The 19,057-nt window shown below is 32.9% G+C and overlaps 1 protein-coding gene and 2 long non-coding RNA genes across 3 annotated transcripts; 2 read left to right on the top strand and 1 right to left on the bottom strand.

Moving 5' to 3' along the window:
- The first annotated feature begins 12,237 nt into the window (after window positions 1–12,237).
- LOC112418056 (uncharacterized) lies at window positions 12,238–13,112 on the top strand. The gene is made up of 3 exons (XR_003008357.2): window positions 12,238–12,431; window positions 12,533–12,726; window positions 12,929–13,112. It is a non-coding gene; the product is annotated as an uncharacterized lncRNA (long non-coding RNA).
- Window positions 13,113–13,191: 79 nt separating this feature from the next.
- Window positions 13,192–14,019, top strand: LOC112418055 (uncharacterized). Its single transcript, XR_003008356.2, has 2 exons — window positions 13,192–13,323; window positions 13,411–14,019. It is a non-coding gene; the product is annotated as an uncharacterized lncRNA (long non-coding RNA).
- Window positions 14,020–16,225: 2,206 nt separating this feature from the next.
- Window positions 16,226–17,857, bottom strand: LOC112422852 (protein FAR1-RELATED SEQUENCE 5-like). The gene is made up of 4 exons (XM_024786558.2): window positions 17,185–17,857; window positions 16,974–17,090; window positions 16,450–16,560; window positions 16,226–16,368 (listed from the first exon to the last, which is right to left on the bottom strand). Exons 1-4 carry the CDS (start codon window positions 17,855–17,857, stop codon window positions 16,226–16,228), a joined length of 1,044 nt encoding a protein of 347 aa, XP_024642326.2.
- Between the last annotated feature and the right edge of the window lie 1,200 nt (window positions 17,858–19,057).

Below are 19,057 nucleotides of genomic sequence, written 5' to 3'. Positions count from 1 at the left end.
TTATTGTCGTTATTGCTTGTGTTTACTTTGATATTGGTTACTACTTTCCTTTGCTCCACACGTCATAGTTTGTATTGGTGTGATTTTGAGACCGAATTCACAACACATATGCTATCTCTTCCAGATATTTATGAAATCAACATCTTCATCTTCTTCATCATTTATTCATCAACTTATTCATCATCTTCATGACAGAAAAAAAAAAAACCCAAAAAATTAAAAAAAAATGAAATTAAATAATAAAAAAAACATTATAGTTAAATACATTGCCATAAAAACACTTCTAATTTCAATTCCTCTTTATTTACATCACAAAGCCTCATACATGATAACTGTTCCCGTCTCTTAAACTAGCTACTACATATTCTTTGCCCATTTTTTCTAATCTCTATCAAATACTCTAATTGAAAACACATTGATGACATTCAAGGATAAACCTTGAATTTAGCTTTTCTTTAGAGTACAAATGCCCAGTCCCTTCTTCTTAGCTTAGATGCACACCAGATACTAATTCTAATTCTATACTAATTTTATTCTGATTTAATTTTTTACAGTCCTTCTTTTTTTAACAAACAATTGCAGTCCTTGTATGTTATAACAATTGCAACATATACATAGAGTTTTAAGATATAGCTTTAACATGAATTTAACTTTTTCTTCGTTACTCAAATGCACAATCCTTATATGCTTGAACAATTGCAACGTATACTGTTAACTAAAATATAGTTTTTTTATTTATCTTTTATTTGTAGCTGATAAATAACACTATGGTAATTCCAGTTTTTCTTATCTATTTCATTTTTGTTTTTAAAAAAATCAACATTATAGAAGGAAAAAAAAAAGGAGGAAAAAAAGCATCCAATCATCAAAAACGGGGGAGTATTGTTTCATGTGTGTCAAGAATAACTTCGTCTTAAAAAAATTTAATATACATGCTGAAATGCCACTTTAATTGATACACTTCTCCCAAAAGCACTTTTTTTTTTTATATTTTATTGTCACACTTAATTCTTACTTTTTTTCAAAACAAAACATTAGGACTAACCATCATTTATTGCTCCTTATCATGTGCCCTTAAATCACAAGATAACATTACCCTTTTTATAAACATAAGTTGACTTATTAATTAAAACAATTCTTGAAAAATGGTTTTTCTTTTAGTTTTTCTTTCTAAACGAGTCTAGGTCACAAATATAATCAATCAGGCCGTTGAATATGACTTTAATATAGTAATTAGGAAGTAGGAACTTGAATTTTTCAGATCGGAATTTGATTGGTAAGTCGATCTAACAAATTATCCCTTCAGAAACCTAGTCATCCGGGAAGTACACTTGTCCGACGACTTAAAGGAGTCTAGGTCACACTTAATTCTTACTTTTTTTCAAAACAAAACATTAGGACTAACCATCATTTATTGCTCCTTATCATGTGCCCTTAAATCACAAGATAACATTACCCTTTTTATAAACATAAGTTGACTTATTAATTAAAACAATTCTTGAAAAATGGTTTTTCTTTTAGTTTTTCTTTCTAAACGAGTCTAGGTCACAAATATAATCAATCAGGCCGTTGAATATGACTTTAATATAGTAATTAGGAAGTAGGAACTTGAATTTTTCAGATCAGAATTTGATTGGTAAGTCGATCTAACAAATTATCCCTTCAGAAACCTAGTCATCCGGGAAGTACACTTGTCCGACGACTTAAAGGAGTCTAGGTCACACTTAATTCTTACTTTTTTTCAAAACAAAACATTAGGACTAACCATCATTTATTGCTCCTTATCATGTGCCCTTAAATCACAAGATAACATTACCCTTTTTATAAACATAAGTTGACTTATTAATTAAAACAATTCTTGAAAAATGGTTTTTCTTTTAGTTTTTCTTTCTAAACGAGTCTAGGTCACAAATATAATCAATCAGGCCGTTGAATATGACTTTAATATAGTAATTAGGAAGTAGGAACTTGAATTTTTCAGATCGGAATTTGATTGGTAAGTCGATCTAACAAATTATCCCTTTAGAAACCTAGTCATCCGGGAAGTACACTTGTCCGACGACTTAAAGGAGTCTAGGTCACACTTAATTCTTACTTTTTTTCAAAACAAAACATTAGGACTAACCATCATTTATTGCTCCTTATCATGTGCCCTTAAATCACAAGATAACATTACCCTTTTTATAAACATAAGTTGACTTATTAATTAAAACAATTCTTGAAAAATGGTTTTTCTTTTAGTTTTTCTTTCTAAACGAGTCTAGGTCACAAATATAATCAATCAGGCCGTTGAATATGACTTTAATATAGTAATTAGGAAGTAGGAACTTGAATTTTTCAGATCAGAATTTGATTGGTAAGTCGATCTAACAAATTATCCCTTCAGAAACCTAGTCATCCGGGAAGTACACTTGTCTGACGACTTAAAGGAGTCTAGGTCACACTTAATTCTTACTTTTTTTCAAAACAAAACATTAGGACTAACCATCATTTATTGCTCCTTATCATGTGCCCTTAAATCACAAGATAACATTACCCTTTTTATAAACATAAGTTGACTTATTAATTAAAACAATTCTTGAAAAATGGTTTTTCTTTTAGTTTTTCTTTCTAAACGAGTCTAGGTCACAAATATAATCAATCAGGCCGTTGAATATGACTTTAATATAGTAATTAGGAAGTAGGAACTTGAATTTTTCAGATCGGAATTTGATTGGTAAGTCGATCTAACAAATTATCCCTTCAGAAACCTAGTCATCCGGGAAGTACACTTGTCCGACGACTTAAAGGAGTCTAGGTCACAAACGGAAACAAATATAATCAATCAGACCGTTGAATATGAACTTAATAGAGTAAGAAGGAAGTAGGAACTGTAATTTTTCAGATCGGAATCTGGTAGGTAAGTCGATCTAACAAACTATCCCTTCAGAAACCTAGTAAACTAGGAATACGCTTGTCCGACTACTGAAAGGAGTCTAGGTCACAAATGGAAACAAATATAATCAATCAGACTATTTAATATGATCTTAATAGAGTAAGAAGGAAGTAGGAAACTGGAATTTTTCAGATCGGAATTTGATTGGAAAGTTGATCTAACAAGCTATCCCTTTGGAAACCTAGTTAACTACGAAGTACGCTTGTCCGACTATTGAACGAGTCTAGGTTACAAACGGAAACAAATATAATCAATCTGAACGTTGAATATGACCTTAATATAGTAAAAAGGAAGTAGGAACTTGAATTTTTCAGATCAGAATCTAATTGGAAAGTCGATCTATCAAACTATCCCTTCAGAAACCTAGTCAATTGGGAAGTACGCTTGTCCGACGACTGAAACGAATCTAGGTGACAAACGGAAACAAATATAATCAATCCGACTATTGAATATGACCTTAATAGAGTAAGAAGGAAGTAGGAACTGGAATTTTCAGATCAGAATCTGATAGGTAAGTCGAGAATTTCTAGTAGTGCATGTCTCTCTCTTTTTATGTTTTTCACTTCCATTTGGTCTTGTTCTATTTGAACTGAATACCAGAAGTAGTGTGAGTAGCTTCACAAATCAATTTGTTGAAAGGAAAGTTGCTGGTTGTGGTGGTGGTGAGAGAGACATGGAGGAGGGAGAATAGTTGGTGGTGTGGAAAATAAATCCAGTGTTGAGAGAACATGTTAAGTAGGTGTTCTTCATTTAATCAAATGGTGGAAAAATTTTATACTTTCCCATGTGAAATGCCACCCCAAAAGTGGGTTACATTATTTTTATTGATAAGACCGGTGAGTTTTTGCACATGTTTATTAAATACAATAAACTTTGATTTTCTTGAATTTTACACGCACACAAGGGTTTATGCACAAGTGTATTCTGACCAGACTTCTTGTTCTCTATAGTATATGTGTGTGTAAGAGCATAGTGAAACATGAGTTAGTCATATCAATACTACTAAAGATAAATAAGAAAAGCATAGCAGATAATAAAAACATTACATGTATTGATCTTTTAACCAAACCACGAAAATTTCATTATTGGATGAAGAGACATCCTTGCTTCTTCATCCATTTTATATAAAAGTGCTTGCTTTCACCTTGAGTCTCAGATTAGCTTCCCTCTGTCACTCGACATCCTTACATCGTTGCTTCCATTTGCATCTTCAAAATCTTCCTTCAAACACTATTGAAGGCTCAAACTCTACTAAATATGATGAAGAACAATAGATGATTAAATGCTTATAACACATGCTTACAATCCTCAATATTGTCCACCCCGTCCCGAAACCCGGACATACATATGTATAGGCATGAACATATAACACCCTCTTCAAAGCATGTTGTGCTCTTTCTCGTTCCTAAGTGGAATAAAAAATATGGAGAAAAAATATATTTAAGTTTATTCTTTAATAAAGAATTGTATCAGTAATCTATACTTCTATACTATTTACAAAGAGAATGCATAGTTTTAAGATGACTTTTTCGCTTCAAATTATATACCCGTTAATAAATTTGACTATAAGAATGTTATTTAGTTTATGTCATTGCAAAAGATAAAAATTTATATTATATTTGTCATTGCAAAAGATAGTTCCTTATTAAGTAATTTAGAATACTAAATGATTCATAGTCACAACAATAATATGTCGTAAAATACCAATTGCAAAAACTGCAGATATGTGGCATTCATATATTGGTCAAAATTTGCCCCTTGCTTCCACGTAGAACAAAAGCACGAAAATTTCCAAGGAATTCGAGTAAAAAGGAGCCGCTGTCTATATAAGAAGGAACCAAAAAAAAGCTCAATCCCCACATTACACAAATCACCAACCTAGCTTAATTCATGGCAAAAGGCAGAATGGTCTCAGCATCCAAAGGATCTTCTCAATCTGATATCACAACGACTCGGCAATGAACTCGATCACATTCGTTTTTGATCAGTTTGTTTCAATTGGCACTCTTCTTCCATTCCAAATCATCATTAAATGTTACAATGATTTGGAGTTGAAGAAGAGCTCAAATTGGAACAAACAGATCGATAACGAATGAGATCAAGTTCATTGACGAGTCGTTGAGATATCAGATTGAGAAGATCCTTTGGAAGTTGAGACCAATCTGCCTCTGCCATGAATTCAGCTAGGCTACTGATTTGTGTGATGTGGGGATTGACCTTTTTTGTTGTTGTTCCTTCTTATATAGAGAGCGGCTCCTTTCTACTCTAATTCCGGGTGTGGTTATGGTGCATAAGGATTTCCTTATGCACCGTGCATAATTGCTTCCTACACCTCAACCCATTTTGTCATACACCCCCCCAAACCAAATGAAATCAAACTAAAGCCCATTTTGTTTCTCTCCAAAAACAGAACCTCATTTCTCCAAAAACCAAAGTCATTTCTTTTCAAAAACGAAACCACATCGTTCACCTTCACCGTAACCGTCACCGTTGCTCACCTTCATTTCTCTCCAAACCATCGTTGCTCACCACAACCTCGTCGGTCGTTGTGTTCATCACCACCAGAAACGAAACGAAAAGAAACGAAAATGAATCGCTCAAAACAAAACCAAACGAATCGCTCACCCTCGCCGTCGCCGATCAGTTGCATGGCCGCCTTCGCTGTGTTAGAACCACCGTCATTTCATAACCACCGTCACTGAAGCATTCAACATCACCGTCACTGAAGCATTCAACATCACCGTCACTGAAGCATTTCAAAACCACCGTCACTGAAGCATTCATCGCCATCACAGAGTTCATCACCATTCAAACGAAACAAACAACAAAAATGATGAAAACAAAACAGGTTCGAACTTATCATATATGATTTCTTGCTCAAATAGTTTTGAAAGTTTATCTTGTGCTTTAAATTTGGAAATGTTAGTTAATTTCGAATTTGTTTAGTTTTAGAAATGGTTTTGTTTAGCTTGGAAAGTAATTGCATTTGTGTAACCCTAATTGATAGTTTAATTTCGAATTGGGGAAAATCATCTCAAATTGAAAGTTTAATTTCGATTTGGGAAAAATCGACTCACATAAATAGATATACGATTGACAGAGTGTTGATTTGAAACATTAGCTGAATTGAAATTTATTATAGGTTTAGAACACATTAGAAAATGTTGATTGATTATAGGTTTTGAAATAGTTTCATAAGTTCTATTTGACTCTATTCTCGATCAAACAACCACCGATGTACATGTACTGACTGCGTCAAATTTCGGACTGCATAGAAAATAATTACAAAATATTTGAGCTTACATTCATGACAGCATTGTCATTTAGAGAATGACAATGTAAATTAGTTGCATTGTCATTTAGCCCTTGAAAATATAGCATCTTTTGGTTTTAGTTCATGTAATTTTGCTTTTGGTTATTGATGTTTTGTTTTAATTTTGTTGTTATTTCACCTGATCACGAAATGGAAATGACTTCTTTTTTCCAAAATCAAGGTCTCTGGTTATTGATTGTTGTTGAATAGTACACTTGTAGACCATAAGCTTTTGTCAATAGATAAATTATAATCTAGTGGAAGAAAATGAACATAACAGTAGTACTTCTTATGATCCTTTTACTATGTCACAAATATAACTTATGTGTTGTTAATCAAATATCATGTCACTTGTAAATATTATTCGCACACTTTTATTAAAAAATTAGCTTAAAGATAAATTGGTTTGAGATTAGCTTAAAGATAAATTTTCCTGAAACTGGTTTGAGATTTTAACCCCACACAAAATAAAAATACAATCAAATCAACCATTTGGAATTCAACAATGAAAACATCTTCTTGCAAATTTCTAGTTTCTTGTGACTCAACATTCTCTAACTAAAATTTTATAAGCTCTTCCAAACTTTTGATGCTCTTTAATGTTATTGAACTAGAGGAACTAGCTGGTGGAACAAGAGAATATGATTTCATTCTCTAACTTTGCTTGATTTGCTAATCTATTGTTTGTTTGTTTGTTAATCTATTGTAATTAGGATATTTGACCTCATTTAATTCCTCAAATAAGTAAAATTTTATGCTTCTTTTAAAGTTGGTACATATGCATATGCTAACAATCAGCTCAAAATACAATAATCTAATTATGAACAATACAATAATCTAATTATGAAACTTTGATTGTCTGACATAGGTGTTTAATAAAATCACAGGCCTAATAATTTGAGATTCCTCGACAAAGAATGTCAAAACTCCATACTGTCACCTATCTTTCTTATATATGAAGCCAAGAGCAAATTTTAAACAGAAATGGGCCTAGTTTGGACAAACAATATAATTAAGTGCTTATAGCATAAGCGTCTATCATATAAGTACTTGTGTTTAAGCTATTTCTATAACAAAAGTTGCAAGTTGCAAGCTGTTATATAAGATATGGAAATAATCTAAAAAATGCCTTTAAACATGTCATAAGTTGTTATAAGCGTATTCACTTAATAAGCGATGACGAGTTCGTTGAAAAGTTTCTTACTGAAAGTGCAAAGAGGTTAGCACAAAGGTACAAAATTTTCACTAGTGGATTAACCAAAGTTGGAATTAATTGTTTACAAAGTAACGGTGGACTTTTTGTGTGGATGGATCTGAGAGGACTTCTTAAGGAAGCTACATTTGAATCAGAATTGGAACTATGGAGAGTGATTATTCACGAAGTTAAGATTAATGTTTCACCTGGTGTTTCTTTTCATTGTTCTGAGCCAGGGTGGTTTAGAGTGTGTTATGCTAACATGGATGATAGAAATGTGAAAATTTCTTTACAAAGGATTAGGTCATTTGTGGTTCAAAATATAAGGAGGTTATGAAGAAATACATTAGTATGAATATATTTTTAACTTTGCACTATTTTCTGCTTGGGAAATGGTTTCTGTACTTAGAAATACATTTTGCTTTTGACAAGAAACCATTTTCTAAGAAATTCATTTCATTGATACATGTACCCACTAATTCAATGTTCTTAACACCAAAACCATTGTGCTGTGGAAATGGTTTTGGTGAGTTGTACTCCAAAATCATTAGATGTATTTAATAGTTTTCTTTGCTCATGCAGGTGAAAAAAACTAAAGAGCTAGAGCCATTGCCATCATTCAGTATTGGACTAACACAAATGGAAGAGGAGGAAAGTAATGTCACTGATGGTGATAAAAATAAGAAGCAAAAAACAAAAGAGGCTAAGGGCAAAGAAAAAAAACAGCACATAAAGATGAGTAAAAAAAAGAAACAAGAGAATGAAGAACAATTGGAGGAGGAGCGGAAAGAAGAGGCTAAAAGTAAAGAAAAGAATGAAGGAAGTTCAGATGAAGAAAATGCAAAGCAAAGACTGAGGCATAAGATGAGTATACCTAAGGTATATGATCTTATGAATTCAGTAAATGGCAAACAAAGAAAGGAGGAGATCATTAACGTATTGAACGAAAGTGGCTTTGGGGGAATGGTTCATATCTGCAACTGGAACAGAGTCTACACTTTCTTTGTGGATTGGATAGTTAAAAACTTTGACAAAGAGAACATGTGGATAGCATTAAGCAAGACCGAGGTACTTCCATTGAAAGAGGAAGATGTACATCGGGTCTATGAGCTTCCAATGGCGGGGAAGCATATTAACATTGATCTCTGCTCTGTGGAAGCAATTAAGAGATTGAGGATAGAATTAGGGCTGAATGGAAATTATTCTGCTTCTGTGAGGGTGACTGATTTGGATAGAATATTGAAGACTCAAGAGAATCCAAAAGCTTGGATGAAGGGTGCAATATGTATACGGATCTACACTACAGCTGCGGAAACCTTGGAAAGAAGAATAGCTGAGGGAAATGTTGGAACTTCTATGAAAAATGATGCAGTTACAACAGAAACAAACACAACCAAGGAAAATCCGATTGAAGTGCGACCTGAACCCGAGAAGAATAGAAGTTTGAGGACCCGAAAAAGAAAATCATCCATACCACAAACAAGCACTCGAGGGGGAGAAAGGTATTGCATCTAATTTTAGTCTCTTAATGACACTTCACATCAAAATTGTAAGACTCTGAACAATAATTTTGTAAATCATGTTCAATGACATTTCACATGAAAAACTGTATCTGTTGTTTCATATGCTTTACTGATGGTTTCAGGTTGAATAATGACAAAGATGTAGCAGATGAGATGGATGACAAAATCATTGATGATAATGACGAAAATGAAAAAGATGAAATTGATGCCAAAAGACTTGATGAATCAGTGAGGAAAGTATGCAATATAGATCTTTCTTTTACACAGGAAACAATCTTAAAGTATCCTGAGTTTTTTGATGATAGGGTAGAAGCTTCGAATGCAAAGTAAGTAATGGATATATATGATGTGTTTTAATGGTTTTTAATTTGTGATGTGTAAAACTATAAGAACGAACTAATGGTTTTCTATATGATGTGTTTGCCAATAGTGAATCAGTTAAGCCACAATGTGAAACAAGCAATGTGATGGAGGCGGAGAAACCAGAGAAGTTTCGAGAATTTTTTGATCGGGGAGAAGCTTCGAATGCAGGGTAAGAAATGAATATATATGAACTAACTAATGGTTTTTAATTTGTAATTTGTAAAACTATAAGAACCAACTAATGATTTTCTATATGTGATGTGTTTGCCAATAGTGAATCGGTTAAAACAGAATGTGAAGCAAGCAATGTGAAGCAAGAAAAGTTGATGTTAGATGTCATACCCCAAATTTGGACCATTTAAAATCTTTTTTGTCCATATTTTGAAATAGTCCACATTCTCTTCTATTCGTTTTTTTTACCATTTAAAACTCGTGTTTTTCTTCTTTAATCATAATAATCAAGTCATTTTAAAAGGTTTAATCATATTTTAAAAATCGCGTCCTTTTAATCATTTCAGACAAAATTTCGGCAGGGAGGATACTTTGAAGTACCTCATGTCAGATTTCGAAGGGACTTTTTTTTTTATTATTATTAATTAATATTTTATTTTTATTTTATTTGTCATTTTTTATTTTTCTGTTTTTTTTGTTTCTTATTATTTTTATTTGTTAAGTCTTTATCCCCAAGTCTCCAACAGGGATATTTTGGTCTTTGATCTGTACCAGAGCCAACCCTATTTTGTCACTATAAATACATTGTCCAATCATTGGGAAGAGGGGACTGTTCACGCGCGTCAGTGAGAAAACACGCGTCAGAGTCAGTCAGAAATTTCAGCCACCAATAAAATATTCACAAACACCATTCACTTTTCTCTCTCATCCAAATTCGGATCAAACCACAAAAGATCAACAAAAATGATATGAACACCTCAAGAACCTCATGAACATGAAGAACACTATGAACACAAAATTTCCAGCACACTCAAATCATCACATAATCACCATAAACCAACAGAATCAACTCAACTCATCACAAAAACACCAAAACCGAACCGGTTTCCATCTACATAATCAAAACGTGGTTCTTCATCACCAACACCAACAATTTCGAGTCAAGCAAAGAAGAAGAGAAGGAAAATGAAGTGAAATATTCCGGATCTAGAAGAAAACAAAGCTTTTTTTCTCTTTCTACAACATATTTCTCCATTTCAACTAAGGTAACTATATTCCCTCTCCTCTTTTCTCTTTCATGTACAAAAAATTTCAAATCTTCGTTTGTAGATCTAGCTCAAATCTCTCTACCCTTTTTAAAACTAATACCGGATTTGCATAGAGAAGAAGGAGAAGAAGCTTTTGATGTAAAAAATTTCAAAAAAAAAGTAAAAATAAAACTCCGGCGCGGCGGCGGCTTGGCCAATCACCGCACCGGAGGAACTCCGGCCACCCCTTCTTCATCTTCTCCGGCGATTTGTTTTTGGGAGAAGGGAGAGCTTCTCTCTCTAAGTTTAACTTAGAGAGAGAAGGATTTTGTTTTATGTGTGTTTTTTTTTGGTGAAACCACTTTATATAGCCTCATCATTTTATTTTAATTCCATGTGTGTTGTTCCATCGTATTACCGTGTATGATTATAGCTAGGCCGTCAGATCGTAGATCTAACGGCCTATGATGCATCTCGTATGTGGTTGAGTGTTTGTTTCTTTTGTGTGGAATACTGCGTGCCTGCTGTTTAACCGTCAGATCATTGATCTGACGGTCACTGTGCTTCCAGTATATCCTTCCTTTTTTCTGTTTATTTTTTAAAACCGTTGGATCTTAGATTCTATGGCTGTGATGAGATCTTGGGATTCAGATCTGGACCTCTGGATTCATCCAACGGTCCAGATTAAATCCTGCTGAGCCAATATTTTTTTTCATTTCTTATTTTTAATTGTCTTTATTTTTAAATACTGTTTTTTTACACTTTTTGACATTTTTGTGTTTAGAAAAAAATTCCAAAAATATTGTTCTCACCATTTTAATTTTCTCTAATTTTTAAAAATCTATCCTATTGGTTTTCTTTTAAACTTTTTTGTTTATTTCTTATATGATGATCTTAATTGTTGCTTGTCTTAATTCCTTGTTTTTTATTACTTATGTCTCATTCACCATGATATTTCTTATGTTACTAACGATTTAATTTTTGTCTTGAATCATAGCATGTACATTTAATTTTCTCATCATTTTATTTTGTCATTGACTTAGTGTGTATAAATAGAAAATTGATGTAAGTTTTATTTCTTGCATTTTATTTTGGCATAAAGGCCTTAGGGTTGTATTTAGGAATTGATGTAATAATGTAGGTAACACAAGCACCGACACTACCACAATATATTTACCGCTTTCCGCTCGTTCTTTTTACGACGCTACGTTAGTTTTCACCGTTAGTTTAGAAAAACCATTTTCTCAAAAAATCAAATATGCACAACTTCAAAATCATTTTCTTAATAACATTTTTCCTTTATTTTCTTAATCAAACTCTCAATCAATTTTAATTCAACTTCAATCATTTTCAAAATTTAAAATCAATCAACCTCACTCATTTTTTTTTATCTCATGCCTTGAGGCCTCTTTCTCTTCTTAAACCCATTTTCAAAAATCTTAAAATCAACCTAACCCATCAAAGAAATTTTTGTGTGGAACTACGTCGGTTTTGATCCCTTTCCCAAAAAGGTACGTAGGCAGAGGACTTGTCCTTCCAAATCAAATAAAAATAACCAAAAACATACTCCTTCTCCCTCCATTCTTTCATTTAGATTTTTAGGTAATAATTTTTCAAGTAAGCCAAATGAATTTAGCACAAGATAATCCAGGTAAGCGGTTCCTTCGGAGTACCGAAGTCGTTTAGGGTGCTTAACACCTTCCCTATTTGAAACCAACCCCGAATCCAAAGTCTCGATAAGGGTTTTTACTCATTTTTTCCCTTCCCACGAATAAAAATTGAGAGTTCAAAGATTGACGATTTAAATCAATTAATGGTTTGATATCCGAAAATCAGGGAGCACATTAGAGGAGAACCTGAAGGAGCAGAAGCCTTTGGAACCTAACAAACACTTTGTTATAGAGTAAGAATCAACCAATGTGACAATTCTACATTACAATTGATTCATTAAATTCTGCACAATATTAATTCTGCAAACTAACAATTATGTAATTTATTTGACAGGGCAATTCCGTTAAGGTCGGTGTTACCAAATGCAATAATCGACTTGGATAATGTCCAAAATGTGCAGACAAAGAAAAGAAAGAAGCATGATATGCTTTATTCTGGTGGCACATACCCTGAGCGTAGGAGAGCTGTGAAGAAATCAAAATACCTTGCAAGCCCTTACGATGAAGGTGTCTATGAGTCAAATGCAAGTAAGATGCAGAAGGACATATCTATTGGCAAATTATATGAATTAGTATGCTTTGTTAACATTCTAAAAACATTCTAACAATGGTTTTATTTGGTTACTAATTAAAACATTCTATTGGTTTAATTTCTTGTTTTATTAGGTTAGTAATCTCAAATAATATTCTAATAGTACAAAGAAATCCTAAATGTTTTATAATAATTTAGGGAGGAGGTTTTGTATTGCTCGGATAACAAGGCTCAAGCTTTCAGTCTACATAGGAGAGACTTATGGTCACTTCAAAAAGATGAATGGGTGTCATGCTTTGTGATAAATGCCTAGGTCAATTGCTTGAACTGGAGTCAACCAAATGAAAAAATGACACGAATGGTTACACCATTCATAAATTATGTACGCATTACATTCCATTAATGTTAAAAGTTTACATACTGTTTAGGTCTTTTTGGAATTGATTTTAGTCATTTTATATAAACAAGTTGACTTGCAAAGACCTGATGCCCTAAATATAACGAACCCAGTTGCATGTAAAAGATTCATTGAAAGACTGAAAAAGTTCAAATACATGGATTGGAAGGCTATTGACCCTACATGTTTAGAATATGTAAGACTCAGTTCATTATAATTTTGGAGATTTCTACATATTGAATGTTTGACTTATATGGTGTTGATTATTCTACTGATGAAATAGATAATGACGCCAGCACTAATTGGAGATCCGGGTTTTCATTATGTATGCTTCGTTGTGAATCTCAAGAGCCAAAAATTTCAATTCCTGAACAGCTTGAAAGGAGAGACATTGAACATGAAGAATGGCGAAGCAACTCTGTACAAGAAGATGTTTGATGTGTAGCTGAAGGAGGTGGAAGCATTTGTGACAGAATTGTATAAGAAAAGAATAATCACAATGCCTTTCCAGTTTAGCACATTCAAGTGGGAAACACCAAAGATGCCTAATCAATGTGATAAAGACAGTTGTGGAGTCTTTTGCATGAAGTTTCTTGCTGAATGGGATGGTGGCATTACCGAAATGGAATCGTTCAAAGATTGGTCCAAAACGAGAAAGCATGGGAAGAATGGCAGGGTTGCAAAAACTATGGATTTGAGAATTGGAATTTGTTCAACAATATTAAGCGACTCAAGCAATAGCAAAAGAAACTATGTGGAGAAGGCAGTAACTTCATACTATGAAGAATTGCTTCAAAAGCTAACACCGGATTAGTGTTAATGTTTTTTTTTTTAATTGAGTTTGTATAAAGATGTTTATGAATTACTGAATCTGTGTCAAGTTTATGATGAATTTTTGTATAAAGGTGTTTATGAATTTTGATGAATTGAAACAAAATTAGGGGTATGGAATACTGAAACCATAAGTATGGTATAATGGTTTTGATAGTGTTCTATGTAAAACCAATATAAGGGTGTAATGGTTTTAAATGAAATTATTATTAATACATGGTTCTAATGGTTTTGTAATAAAAATAAATGTGATAAACATTTATTTTTGGCCCAAGAATGCTCAATTTAATTTTATTTTATTAAAATTAGGGGTATGGAATACTAAAACCATAAGTATGGTATAATGGTTTTGATAGTGTTCTATGTAAAACCAATATAAGGGTGTAATGGTTTTAAATGAAATTATTATTGGTACATGGTTCTAATGGTTTTGTAATAAAAATAAATGTGATAAACATTTATTTTTGGCCCAAGAATGTTCAATTTAATTTAATTTTATTAAAATTAGGGGTATGGAATACTGAAACCATAAGTATGGTATAATGGTTTTGATAGTGTTCGATGTAAAACCAATATAAGGGTGTAATGGTTTTAAATGAAATTATTATTGGTACATGGTTCTAATGGTTTTGTAATAAAAAAAATGTGATCAACATTTAAATAGACTTGTATGTCAAAGAAAAATAATTGTCAAATGGTAAATAAAATAAATATAATTGTCCAAGTATTATTTTTAAATGGTTTTAAATAAAAACTATTACAGAAACCATATGTATGGTTTAATGGTTTTGATAGTGTTCTATGTGAAACCAAACTAATTGTCAAATGGTAAATAAAATAAATATAATTGTCCAAGTATTATTTTTAAATGGTTTTAAATAAAAACTATTATAGAAACCATATGTATGGTTTAATGGTTTTGACGGTGTTCTATATGAAACCAAACTAATTGTCTAATGGTTTTGTAACAACCTATAATCATCAATACATAATAAAGAATGTGAAATGTATAATTTCCAAATAAAATCTATTACAAACTTATAACATAAAAACAATCAATCAGTGACCGCTTTTTTTTTTAAAGCTTCATCATCTCTCTTTTGTTTATTCCGATTTATAAGGAATTTCTGCCTTTCTCTAGCTTTTTCATAATCACTTTTAAGTCGCTTCTTTGACTTAATTGGATTTGGTCTTTCTTTGAACTTTGGTGCAGTGGACTTCACCCCAGCAGATGGTTCACCGACAGTAGCTCCTTTTGAAGACTTGGATGATGACGTCACGGAAGATGGGTCTGTACGAATACCTTTAGAAAGAAGCAACTCCTCTGCCTTTTTCCCAGCTTCAAGAACACCGTCGAGAAAAATTTCAGATGCCTCCGGATCTGCACAAAAACGTGTAGAAAGTTGAACGGTAACAGCACAAATTTGTTGATATCGTTGTGCTTAAGTGGTGTCTTCAGTGCCAACATTGATGGTAGATTTCAACTTATCAACATACGGACGCACATCTCTAGTCCAACGCTTTAAAACATATTGTCCAGGTATTGTCTTCAAAAAATGATATTGCACATAACCACCTAAGAACTCCAATATCTTCAAAACATGTCGACATAAGAAGCCCATGTTCTCAAACATACGACATGAACAACTAAAACTTTTGCTTCTAATGTCAACTGTGACAACCCTTTCATCAAGTCGATCATGATCTTCAAAACTTGTGAAAAGGTTTTCTTGAAGTTCTTCATCCAAAACATCGACATTGGAAGGCCCGTCATTATCATTATCAACATCATCATAATTATCATCAACCTTTTCAATTGTGAAAACTTTGAAAAACTTGTTAAAGGCAGACCCTTTTGTTGTGTCCTCCTCATAATAGTATTTGAAGAAAAGGTCATACTGCCTGTGAATAAATGCAAAGCAAGCTGATGTGTACTTGTTTACAACGGACCGCATCAGCTGACAGTTGGAATAATTATTTTTTGTTCTAGTGTTTGCAGACTTGAAGTCCAACTCAGCATGATTATCCCTCATTCTCTGTACCATAATGTTGAAATGACTAAAGAATCGAACAAGTGAATGGTCTGGCTGCAGAAATCAACGAAGAAAAGCATTGAAAGACTCATTTAACTGAGTTGTTTTCAGACCAGCTGTAAAATGTGACTTGACCCAAGCTGAAGACCAATGCATACGATTTCCGTAAGTTTGGACAAGCCACCTAAAGTCTGAAGTAGGCCTTCCATTAAAACAATTTTTCATCATCTGATCTCAATTATAGTCGAAATCTGATTCATCGTCTACATTTGAAACCAAATTAGTTAACTCATCGAAAAATGCACTGTTTGCACGAGAGCCAAGATTTTTCTTTGCATTCTCTGCCATGTGCCATGAACAAAGCCCATGAAAAACACCTGGAAAAATATTCGGAATTGAACACAATAACGCACTAGCCTGGTCTGTATATATAGTATGTGGTTTCTTATTGGACATACACTTCAAGAATGTTGTAAACAACCAATCAAAAGTAGTTGTTGTCTCATCGTACAATAGTGCAGCACCAAATAAAACACTCTTACGATGATTGTCAAAACCAATAAAGGAAGCTGAAATAATGACCAATAAATGACCTAAATTAGAACAAAATACAACATATATATAACTTACACTAAATAATGAAACCAACCCTAAATTATAATGCATTTATGCTAGTCTGTAATCACAAATTATAAGAAATCACGCCTCAGCAGTGAATAAACTCAATGATAAAACACACCGAGACACTAAGTATTCTAATAAGTATGTACTAAAGATCGATCACACAAGACAATTTCTGGCTAAGTAAAAATGCCTGCAACTTTATCAATCTTACATTCAATCTCTGACACATATGACAGACACACCTAGACACTAGGCAGTTCAAAATGTACTCCTACCTATACTAACCATGCCAAAACAAAATACAACATAATGAAAGTAAACACTAATTAAAAACCTGAGAGAAGTAAAAGATACTAACCTAATGGCCGATATTGATTGTTTGTTCGATAAGTTGTATCAAAACTGATGACATCACCAAATAGAGAATAATCCAGTTGCATAATTCCATCTGCCCAAAAAATGCTAGCTATGTCTTCTGCAGCATCAACTTGGATATCATAGTAAAAAGATGGTTTCGAGAGAGCTTCATTTATAAAGAATTCTTGAATTACAGTTGCTTCACCAACTACCATCTCCTTTTGACGAATTGTCATTAGATAGTTCTTTTAAGTCTGAAAACCGAAAAGGAAGATTCTCCGTACCTCCAACTCCTTGACCAAGAACTTCATAAGACGTTCTCATCGACATTCCAACTTTAGAATTTATTAGAGCTAGTTGTCCTTGAACTTCATTTACTTCTCGAAATGATCTCAGGTAACACAAATGCTCTGGTTTTTGTAATGGATGACAGTGAGCCACATCCCATCTATAAATCTTATACACATTCAAAACTTCATCCAACTTCAAAGATATTCGAGCTTTACAACCAACCCTTTCCTCATATTTTTCTTTCACTTTCATAAACTCAATAACCAGTGGACTGTCTGATGTTGGCCTGTTGTTAGGATTAAGCAAACTTCCCTTCTTGAAACCTTGTTTGTTACAAACATAAGGCACATAATGTACCTTATCTGATTTCTTATTTTGTGAATTATTCTTCGACTTCAACATAGTCCTGATAGAAAATCCAGTGTTATATGCATAATTACCATAAAAATCTTCAATCTCTTTAATAGATTGAAAGACTAAAGACTTCCATGATTCTTTATTGCTAGGGGAGTAACATTGAGAACTATCATGAATCAGTGATGAAGTTTCAACACTCAGTTGTCCACTCTCAGATGAAGTTGATATCAAATCCATTGAAAATAGCAACAAACACTATTAAGAACAAAAAAATATATTAGTGTCAGAACTACTAGGTTTTCATTGAAACTTATGCTTTATTATGACACCACCAAATGCTGAGAATTTAGAATTATTGGGATGTGTTGATGATTCTTTGTACCTACATACTAGGTTTTCATTGTTATCCTTGTGAGATACTGATTCTAGCACATTTTGATGCTATTAAAAATGTGGTTGTGTGTTAATTTTCGGCCGATGCACTAATTGCCATGCCAACGGTTGTTTTCTTTCAATGGTTTTGCCAGACACTAACATATTTGGTTTTATTGTATGTGTGTGTGAATTATTTGAATATAATCACGTGTGTTGATGCCGACATTGATATGTCTCATGTTCATCTTGTGCTTGAGTTAGGAAAAAACACACAAGAGCCAAAAATATAAGTGAAAATAACAAGTAATATGGAAATAGAGATTTAGAAGCCACAATGCACTTTGTTAGCACTTTGTTAAACTCTCAAAACTATGTCAAAACCATTGTGATGTGGAAATGGTTTACCATTAGAAGTACACAAAAGAATACTCCTAAACACAATTTTCCACAGACAGTAGGTAAAACTTAGGAATGAAATAGACCAGAACAAAAACAATTAACAATAGGGTAGAAATCTAGTTTCTTTTCCCCTGCTAAGAATTGTGGCCAAGCAACAAGAGACAAAAACAATGGAAAGGTAGATAATGAACTAAATAACAATCAAAATCAGATTACCTATAAACCATAGTGTAAAGATTATTGTACAATAACAAATCCTATTGAAATACCATCTTCTAACAATGAATGCAAGTTTATTTATTCACAAACCAATCACTGCTAATTCCAGCATATATACTACTAGCTAGATAATATTTTCATGCATGGTAAGTTATTCAATTCTATGCCAAAATGAGTCTATATACAAAACAACTTCCCTACTAATTAAATAAAGCTCTGTGTAAAACACAATTCTGAACCTATCAGTCATAATAGAAATAAAAATAAACTAGACTCAAGGCTGCTATTCCTTGAAAGAGTTTTCTTCCAACAGAGATGTTTTGTGCATTAACACTAGTCTATTTTCATACTCCCCCCGCCACAGTTTCACCGCCCTTTTCACCTCCATTCATTTCAATCTTCCCTAGACCACTACTTTCTCAGATAACAAAGAATGCACATTAA

Source organism: Medicago truncatula, chromosome 6 (assembly GCF_003473485.1).
Source record: "Medicago truncatula cultivar Jemalong A17 chromosome 6, MtrunA17r5.0-ANR, whole genome shotgun sequence".
NCBI lineage: Eukaryota > Viridiplantae > Streptophyta > Magnoliopsida > Fabales > Fabaceae > Medicago > Medicago truncatula.
The sequence above is the reverse complement of the archived record's forward strand: the minus strand, read 5'-3'. Positions and strand labels throughout refer to the sequence as shown.

Coding starts and splice junctions, on each gene's coding strand:
- LOC112422852 (XM_024786558.2), bottom strand. CDS start 17,857: ATGGATTTGATATCAACTTCATCTGAGAGTGGACAACTGAGTGTTGAA. Junction 17,091..17,184: donor CAATTCGTCAAAAGGAGATG/GTAGTTGGTGAA, acceptor TTGATGCTGCAG/AAGACATAGCTAGCATTTTT. Junction 16,561..16,973: donor CAATCAATATCGGCCATTAG/GTTAGTATCTTT, acceptor TCATTATTTCAG/CTTCCTTTATTGGTTTTGAC.